A 9,860-nucleotide genomic window follows, 5' to 3' on the forward strand; every position below is an offset into this window, starting at 1 on the left:
CCTTTGGTCATGAAGATTTTATACACTGATAGAGAGTCAATTACACTCAATTACATGCTGCCACACACACATACACACAGACACATACACACACACACACACACACAAACTAGCCAAGAACTTTTAATTCTCCACTGATTGCATAATGTGCCCCTGCATTTTGGCACGAATACACTACACTCAAACACACACACACACACACACACACACACATACACATGCACAGATATGCACTGTGTGAGTCCACTACCACACCTTGTGTTTCTGCTGAGCCTGCAGGATCTGGCTGAGGTCTCTGCCCAGGCCAGCGGTCACCAGAAGGATCCATCTCTCGTAGATCCAGGCCTCCAGCTCCTCACAGTCAAAAAGAAACTCAAACAGCTCCCGCTGCTCCTCCAGAGCTTTCCTCCTACACAGACAAACAACGATGACGTTTAGCACTGAGGGACTCAAGAGACAGGTAGTACATTAACAATAAAACATTGCCTAATTGATCTTATCGGTTTACTATCTAGTTGTTGCAGGGACTAAATATGGTTGACCTACAAAAACGTAATCAGGCCCAATAAGTGTAATAGTTGATATATTTCACTGATAAATCTGTTTGTGAATGTTTCCTGCTTGGTGTGTCTTTGTGTCTGTGTTTGTGTGTCTTTGTCTTTGTGTGTGTGTGTGTGTGTGTGTGTGTGAGAGAGAGAGATAGAGAGAGAGAGAGAGAGAGAGAGAGAGAGAGAGAGCATGTGAATGTGTCCCTGTTCACTGTGTGTATGCACACAGGCACTGCATATGTAAATTAGCCTCTCAACTTTCATCTGTCTTGGTTCTGCTGCGAATTCCCCCTGTTAAATCATGTGCGTGTGTATGGGACAGAATAGAGATGTACAAGAAATAGAGTCTTGTGTGAGTGTGCCCACTGTCTACCCTTGCCCACCCCTCCTCACCTCTTCTTGCTGAGGGCCTGCAGGGCGCTGTACTGGCTCTGAAGCTGGCGCACGCTGGCCTGCACCTGCCGCTCGTCCCGGTGTGCCCCCTTCTTCAGGGCGCGGGCGCTCAGAGAGCCCAGGGTCTCCCCCTGGGCCGAGATCTGAGCGTCCAGCAGGTCCTGCTTCTGCAGGAGCTCCACTACCTCCTCCAGCTGCTTGCCATACTCCACTGAGCCAGCCTGCATCTGTAGCACGGAGCGACAACAGAAAGAGTGAGTGTCAAGTTGTCATATCAACACTGGGAGAGATGGGAGAAAGTATGCATACTGTTTTTATGCAATGACTGTGTGTTCTTACTGTTTTTGTGGAATGACTGGGTGTGTAAGACAATGTGTTTATATATGCTGCTAATGCTATTTATGTTTCCATTTATTCTTTTTATTAGTTTTTATAGACTGATTATATGACTGATGTACTGGCGGGAGAGCGCTTTAAATTTCATTGTACCTGTGAGAATGACAATAAAGACCTATTTTATTCTAATCTATTCTATTTTAGGAGTTGGTGGAAAACATGAATGAGCGTTTATTGAAAAACTATCTATGGCTCCAAACATGCATCCTGTGTTACAGTTAAAGAAGAAGATGTAATCAGATAAGCTTAACTTCAATAAAATAATGGCACATAATCAAACTTCATTGCTAATGCTGGCTAAAAAAACAAAGCTGTGGGTTAATCACCAGAAACTGATACATATTCAGAGACTACAGGGATCTTGGGTAGGCTACTGCACCTGCAGTTCACTGAGATCCTGTGAAGCCAACTGTATGTCCCTGAGGACTGAGAGGGTGTTCACTACATCGCTCATCAGGGCCCTTCTCTCTTTCAGCCCCTCCACGAACTTCTGCCAGCTCTGAGAGATTTTCTGCTCTCTGCAAATCGGTCAAGTCGGTCAGTAAATCAAGTCAATAATTTCATTGGCAGTTATCATTTACTGATTCATTACTTGATATAAATATGGCTAAATTTGTTTTGTTTTCAACCATGTTTGATCTTACCTACGAGCCACCTTCTCCTTGCTATGGTAGTTCTCTCTCTGAATGATGGCAGCCATCTCGCTAAGCGCTCTGAAACGCGGTTCCCGGGCGAGAGCGTCGGTGGCCAACGCCTCCAGCCTCCTGGCCATGGCATGCGCGTCTTCCAGGTCATCCAGCGAGAGCGGGTCTTGCCGTACAACCAGTCGCTGCGCCTCATCCAAGTAGCTCTCTCGTAGCCCTGCTTTGCGTTCAAACTTCTGCGCGAGCTGTTCTAAATGCTCCAGCCTCAGCAGGGCGGCCTGAAGAACTCCCTCGCGCTCATGCTCGGCGCGTTCCAACACAAGCCACTCACGCTCCACATCTCGAAGTGTCTGGCCTTCCGGGGGAACGTAAGCTCGCTGGTTGTTGGCGCTTAGCTTGGTGCGCAGGTTAAACAGGTGGGCCTCGAGCGCTCCACGCTCCTGGTACTTTGGAGGCTTCTCCACGGTCCGGTAGGTCTTGAAGGCGGCAACCAGGACCTGCATCTCGCGCAGGGAGTTGGGGAAACGGCGGTCGTTCAGCTGCACTACTTTCGCCTGTATCCATCGCAGCAAGTCGGTCACCATCCGCTCGTAGTCCTGCTTCAGGTCATCTATCTCTTTCAAGAGACCCACGATCTTGAGAGAGGGGAAAGTGGTCAAAATTGAGTGGCAAAGGTTGAAATATTCAGGAGTGAAGGCACTGATGCAAATGTGTAAGAGGTTCTGTTGGTGAGTATAATAGGCCTACATGTCATAGCATACTGTAGGATTCGTTTTGATATGTGGCCCTCATTATAGGCATTAGGCCAAATACATTATCTTAAGCTCCTGTAACAGTGGCTGTTATGCTTGTGTATGCCTAATTGATAGACACAACAGTAATTCTATATCGGTTACCGCGCACAAACTTGCTAAAAAGTCAACTTTGAACGCACAAGTCACATTTGTCAAGTCAAATTTGTAACTAGATATCTTCAATATTCAATATTATTTAAAGTTAGCATGGTAAAGTAGGCAGACAAAGGATGAGGAGATCCGTCTAGACAGTAGACAGACACACCTGTCTCACTGCTGACGCCTGAGGTGTTATGACAGAAACACGCATATGTTGCCATCTCTGCCACTGGTTAGCAACACTCCCACCGAAGGACATCCCGCCTTCTGCCCTTTATCCGAGTAAAGTATCCGTCATTCTTTGACGACTCTGGCCTTACAGCCAGTTTCTTCAGAGTCTAAGTGGGTGACCAGCTCGGTGCACCTCTCGCTGGTGTCGCACCCCATTCGAATATGATCATGAAGTTGAGAGCGGTAGCCGGATCATACGCGTAGTTAAACATCTCCCTCAGCAGTTTGTCAACATTATGTATCCTTCTTCGGTAGGAGGACTATGTAGTCCACACGATACTGGTCAGCGTTACACTTAATATTGTTTGAATCCGTGCAGTCCTATCTGAAAATGTCGCACATGCTTTCCTTGCCGTTACCTGACCGAGTTCATTCTTATCTTATTAAAGTACTCTCTCCTCCCATCCCCTGCTTGTCTGCTAGTGGTGACCGTTAATCCTAGGAGGGCTTTTCTTATTGGTAACTCCATTCTGGATTAGTGCGTCTTCACTACTCTGTACTGCCAGCAGAGTGCGCCACTGTCATAAACCTCTCACGCGCTCTCCTGTCTGTATGTGTGTGGATCTTGTGCTGTTGTGTGTTCCCAATGAAAGAAAGACACAAGAAAGGGAGAGGGGAAAAAAGCGATACTAATTTGAGTGGGGGTATTGTATACTGTAAATGTACAATATGCGTCCATGAGAGATGGGGGCACGTATCTGTACTGGTGTGTGTGTGTGTGTGTGTGTGTGCTGCAAACCTGTAAATATAACACCAAGGTGTGTTGTATCAACAGACAGTTTGATGATGTCTGTGTACATCATCACACACATTCCCCTGAGCCAAGGGAGTATCTCTCACATCACTCACACAGACACTGGATCACAGAGTATCACACCGAAACAGAAGATAGAAGGCTTTTTGAATAGTATATGACCCTCTGTGGCCCCCCACACACTTGTCTTGACTGACAGCATTAGTCTTTGGGAATTCCACCTCAGTAAGTTATCACTGAGCTGCACAGGGAAAACGTGGAGGAGTCTACCAGGCACAGAAATGATAAGAGATTTTTTTTTTTTTTTTTTTTACTTTCACAGGCCTCTAGGTTAAATGTTCCTTTTTTTCCAAGAATGAAAAATTCCACTCAGAATCTGGTCCTAAGTTGAACGTCTTCAGCATTTGCTGTATTTTTTTTTGTATTGTTTCTGTTTCTGTTGCTCAGATAATCTCCACTTTGAACCCACCACTGCAATTTTTGTTAGGAGGGTGTCCATTTTTAAAATGCACCACAGTTGATGGAAATGGACTTTCAGCCAAATTCATGGGTGCGCCTTAAAAATGGACACTCTTGACCTAAGTGAATGTGTGGGATGGTGGTAGTGTAGCATGCAGTAGCCTGAAAGTTTCAACTCCCGACTGTCATCGTCGTACCATTGAGCAAGGCACTTAACCCCAAGTTGTTATTAGGACAATGTAACTCCTTGTAATATAGTTGATATATGTCACACACATATAAGTCCCTTTAGACAAAAAAGTGTCTGCTAAATGTAATGTAATGTAATGTAATGGATGGAAACTCAGGAGAAGGACTGTGTGTATACTGCGGACACTGTGTTGATAGTCGGCACTGACCTTGGCGATACGCTTCTGGACCGTCTGACCCTGCTTCATCTTGGAGAAGTAGTCGTAGTACAGTGAGACGTAGGTCATGATGGAGCGCTCGTCCGGGTGCGGCACCATGATGTCCTCGGCATCCAGTAGCTGCATGATGCCAAACTCCTTCTCGGCCAGGACGAAGGCATGAGTCAGGTTCCGCATCGGGTCGTCCTCGCGCAGGCGCCGGTAATCAAACAAGTCGGGCCTGAGAACGAGAAGGGAGTCGACTGAGACTCACCCACCAGGGGCCCATTTGGATGACCTAACTGTGGCTATGAGGTTTGCTGGTTTATATTGTGTGTCATTCAGAATTATATGTGACAAGAAAACAAGGAATTAGAATTTTTAAGTGTCTCCCTGTTACAACTGACCGATGCGCATGAATGAGGGCGTTGAATGCCAGACCATCTCGCCAGCTACCAGAGAAGTCTTGCACATTGACGTTGTCGTAGGGAGCTGTCTTGCGTTGGCACCAGATAAGGAGGGCCTCTTTGGCGGATCGACGGGCAGAGCTATGGCCGTCCACCTAAGGTCAGCACATAGGGAATACAAACAGTGTGAACAGGCTCTTCCCAACTCCCTCAACTAGAGGGAATGTTCCTAGATCAGACCTCCCTGTCCCCATCAGCATCATATCTACTGCAGTGATTGACTCAGTGTTCAACAGACTACCTCAGCACATCCTCAGACATCTGCCCCATACAGACATGCTTCAGGTTCGTCTTCCACCAGCCTTGTCCACATACCTCATCCTGATTCATGATGGATCCAATCTGGAACCTCAGGATGATGATCCATATCAGACCCAGGATGAGTGTTCTGTCTCCATCCACAACATTCTCAGGACCAATCAGGTCCACTCGGATCTGGAGGAATCATTCAGAGTGCTGGGTCATTAGGGTGGGCTTAAGCAGACAAGCTGGCAATGGCTTTGATATTGATTGTTTTTAGTATTTTAGTATTCTCAATGCGCTGTGACCTACCAATCACAATCACAATTAACATTAACATTCTATTCTAAATGTTTTGCAGCAGCAATACATCCAAATCATGAAGGTCCTGAAACAGCTGTGATAAGGAAAATGTCTTACCTTTTCTTTCTTGAGGAAGTTGATGGCAATGCTGTTGTTCTCCAGGAAGTGGACCCGCATTTTGGGGCGACTTCGGATTGGCAGAGATTCGCCAGATATGAGCTCCAAGAGATGCACCAGGTGCTCCCCAGTTTTGAGCTCTGTGTAAATATCAGTCAGGTTGACCTTCTCCTACATACACACAAGAACACAGGCCATAATAGAAGGAGTTATACATACCATACAGAACAGGTATAAAGTATACAAAAACAGAAGCAGAGATTTCACAAAAGTTCACACAAGGCTCCAGTGGGGTTAGAGTTTCCAGAGCTGTTTTCAAATGGTCTCTGGCTTCCTTTGCCTCATATAGAGAAACCTGAGCTAATCTTCTGGATTGTGCACATGCACAGAGTTCTTTGTGCTGTGTTTTTGAGTAAGTAAAGTGCATTGCAGTAGTCTGGTCATTTGAACTATGCGCATAAACTGAAGAGAAACCAGGGGAAATGAAACGCAAAGGAAGCTAAGGTAATAATAAAAAAAAAGTCTACAAGACTGGACAAATAAAGAGATTTTGGGGGGAGCGGTCAACTGGATTCACTCCTGTAGAAGACAGTGACCAGGGTGACCGTGAGATTCAATGGCTCGTGTCGGTCATGTGTTTGCAGTGGTCAATCATTGTATCACTCACTCTCACTCATTGTGTCACTCTGTGGGGCTGTGGGTAAGGTACTGTAGGGGTGAGTGGTTGGGCTGTGGAGGCTGAGCAGGGTGGAGTCACAGCTGCCTGGTTGGATTCTGGCACTGCCGCTGGCCAGCTGCCAACCAGCTCCATTAAATGGTGACTTCATGGGATCCCTCCTCCCTATCCCACAGTGCCTTAGCCTCCGCTGCGTGCCACACCCATTCACCATTCTCAACACACACACACACACATACTGTACATACATACATACTCTATCCCCCTCCTACGTTACGCGCAAGCCCGAACTGGCCTCAGTCTTCCATCTGGGTCACACACTGGAGACAACTACACACACTAGAGAACCCACTTTCTTGATGGCCCCCCCCCCCCACACACACACACACACACCCACACACGTGACAGGATCTACTCCATTCACCAGAGAGAACAGCAATTCCCATCCCTCAAGCTGAATGTTGGTCTTAGTTAACACAGCAGGACTTCTCTGTAACTTTCAGCGAGGCCTCACCACCCTTGACTGGCAGTTCATTGCTTATTTATTCATCGGCATGACGCCTGGATCTATATGCCTCGTGTTTATTTTCACAAACGCTCGATTGGTTGACGTGTCAGCGGAGACAAAGAGCGTGAAAAGTGTGGAAAACACCTCCTCCTTAGGCCTGTCCGGCGGAGAACAATAAAACGCGGGCCCAACTGAACAGCGGTGGAAGGGGAAAGGGAAGGGGAAACAGTTAAAGAGTTGTCATACCTTCAGAACCAGTGCAGACAGCTATTAATACAGCTCTCTTCCTGACAGGCGGCCGAGAGGATCTGAGGAGGCACATGCCACAGCCGTAGCCTGCCCCCCCTGAGCTTATGTAAATCCACTCTGATGTGTGTGTGTGTGTGTGTGTGTGTCTGTGTCTGTGTGTCTGTGTGTCTGTGTGTGTGTGGTGTGTGTGTGTAGTGTGTATGGAATGTGTGTCGATAAATCATTAACACCACATTTGATAGTATTCTATAAATGATGGTGCGAGGCAGTTGCGTGTACACTCATAACTAATAATCCATATGCTGAGAAGACACTTCTGATTGACATGTCAGTAGAGAGTAAATGTGGCCCTATTATTCATTATCAATTGTCTCCTTGTGCTTTTTGTAAGTGTCCATAAGCACAGTATGTGTGTTACAGTAGATGCATGATGATGTCAGTTTGTGATCTGTGTGTGTGTGTGTGTGTGTGTGTGTGTGAGAGTGTGTGTGTGTGTGTGTGTGTGTGTGTGTGTGTGTGTGTGTCATCTTTGACATCTGTGTGTGCTGGTGAGTGTTTTGTACATGTTTGCGCACCGGAGCTATGTGAGGTGTGTGTGCCACAGGAAACACTCCCAGACTATACCTAGCGGTGACACCCAACATCCAGCGTCCAGTCCCACTTCCTTCCTCACCCTCCTGCTGCTGAAATATTTACGTCTACATCGCATAACCCTCAAGGTATGTCCCCTCGCCCCTCGCCCCACGCCTCTCTCTCTCTCTCTCTCTCTCTCTCTCTCTCTCTCTCTCCTGTTTTAGTGTGTTGTTCTTCCTCCTGGAGGATGTGACAGAGGTTCAGCATGTGTAAGATCAGGGTCACCCCGCGAGGTCCCGTTCACTCTCACCCTCTCTGAACTCTGTCGACAACGAAAGCAACTTGAAGACAAAGCTTCTCTACGGTCAGCGGGGTGGGGTGGGGGACTTCAAGGGTTAAAGCTCAGCAACGTGACAACTGTTGCCCAGGACAACTCCATGAACACAAAGTTGAGTTCTGAGTTTCTGGATAGGTTCAGTTTGTCAGTTAAAAAGCCCAACCCAGAGGACAAACATCAGAGAGTGAGTAACAGCCATAGATGATAAAAAAAACAAGGAAAAGATTTGAGATTGGCATTATGGCCCACATAAAAACAAACTGCAACATTAAGATTAAACACAGCAATTAGAGTCCATAGCAGCCAATGTTCATTGTTTATCTTTTACAAGGCAGTATGGGAATCAATTTACTTCCAGCACAAATAAAGAAAAGACATACAAAGAGTCCAAAGTGATGAGTATTTTCTGGTGGTATTAGTTCATACATAGACTGAGGGGACAATCATATCACACACAGAGCCAGTCAGTGCTTCCAGGTTTCATTCTCTAATGAGGAAGTGTGTAGGCCTGCTAAAAAGTATCACTATGAGGTGGTTTTATAAATCATAAGACTCTAATATGAAGAAGTGGAAGGTGCGGGCCAAAGTCCAATGTTGTGTCCAAAACTTTATGAGCCAAAGGGGATTATTCAAGATGCATACTTTCTCTATGTGGGGTGGATGGCTCTGTGCCACATAGCCTTTGAGTTGACTTGGGATCGTTTCGATTTGTCTGTTACCCAGTCACCTTCATTAGCACAACCTACTGCGGACATACATACGCACTATCTCCAGAGGTCATGTTTGTCTGCAAACTGTATAGCCACTATTATATGCTTGTAGCAATTACAGGCAGTCTGAGGGAAACTCTCCTAGAGGTGCTTTAAGCTTATGTCATCTAGAACTCGACGTACAACTCTTACAACAATGAGTCATAATCTCATTCATTATACAGTATAAATCCCTAAAAAACACAACACACTGAACATTCACCTGTCCCCTTGACCTATTCACATGTCTTTTCCTTTCAGTGCATATTAAGATCACAGCTTCTTCGTTTCAATGTCAATCAGTTACAGGCCTATTCCTTAGAGCTTTGAGTAAATGGCAAGCTCTGCAAAATGGGTAAACCCGAGGAGAACACTTATGAGAACTTGTACTGTCATAGTGTTCCTTCCTACAAATGTGCCAACACATCTTCAGTCTAACACTTCTTCATTCTAATTAGTCATAGTCATAGAGATGAGCCATTGGACACCGATTGCACTTTTCAGATGATGTCAACTCAGACGACTGCACAGGGCTGTCATTTCCTGGGCCCTTCACTGATGGCCCTCCCTGATAGTGACTGTGGGTGCCTACCCGGTTCTTAAGGAAGATGCTGTTCATCCATTTGGTGAAGGTCTTCTGCTGCACACCCATCCGCTGCTCCTGCAGCTGCCGGAACCTGCTGTCCTGCTCAGAGTCCTTGCCATCTCGCTTGTTCTCCATCACTGTTCACACACACACACACACACACACACACACACACACACACACACACACACACACACACACACACACACACACACACACACACACACACACACACACACACACACACACACACACACACACACACACACACACACACACACACACACACACACACCGCATGCATTACGCACACATACACATACACACACACACACAGTAAATCTATGACAA

At 46.3% G+C, this 9,860-nt stretch overlaps 1 protein-coding gene across 1 annotated transcript in view; it reads right to left on the bottom strand.

Moving 5' to 3' along the window:
- sptbn5 (spectrin, beta, non-erythrocytic 5) overlaps positions 1 to 9,644 on the bottom strand; it is a 56,059-nt gene extending 46,415 nt beyond the window's left edge. Inside the window, exons 1-9 of the mRNA XM_062523463.1 lie at positions 9,516 to 9,644; positions 5,832 to 6,002; positions 5,487 to 5,606; positions 5,112 to 5,266; positions 4,717 to 4,945; positions 1,982 to 2,616; positions 1,717 to 1,855; positions 942 to 1,168; positions 256 to 409 (exon numbers count right to left, since the gene is read on the bottom strand). Coding sequence (XP_062379447.1) covers positions 256 to 409; positions 942 to 1,168; positions 1,717 to 1,855; positions 1,982 to 2,616; positions 4,717 to 4,945; positions 5,112 to 5,266; positions 5,487 to 5,606; positions 5,832 to 6,002; positions 9,516 to 9,644 — 1,959 coding nt within the window. The remainder of the gene's footprint in view (positions 1 to 255; positions 410 to 941; positions 1,169 to 1,716; positions 1,856 to 1,981; positions 2,617 to 4,716; positions 4,946 to 5,111; positions 5,267 to 5,486; positions 5,607 to 5,831; positions 6,003 to 9,515) is intronic.
- Between the last annotated feature and the right edge of the window lie 216 nt (positions 9,645 to 9,860).

The sequence above is a fragment of the Sardina pilchardus genome, chromosome 20 (assembly GCF_963854185.1).
Source record: "Sardina pilchardus chromosome 20, fSarPil1.1, whole genome shotgun sequence".
Taxonomy (NCBI): domain Eukaryota; kingdom Metazoa; phylum Chordata; class Actinopteri; order Clupeiformes; family Clupeidae; genus Sardina; species Sardina pilchardus.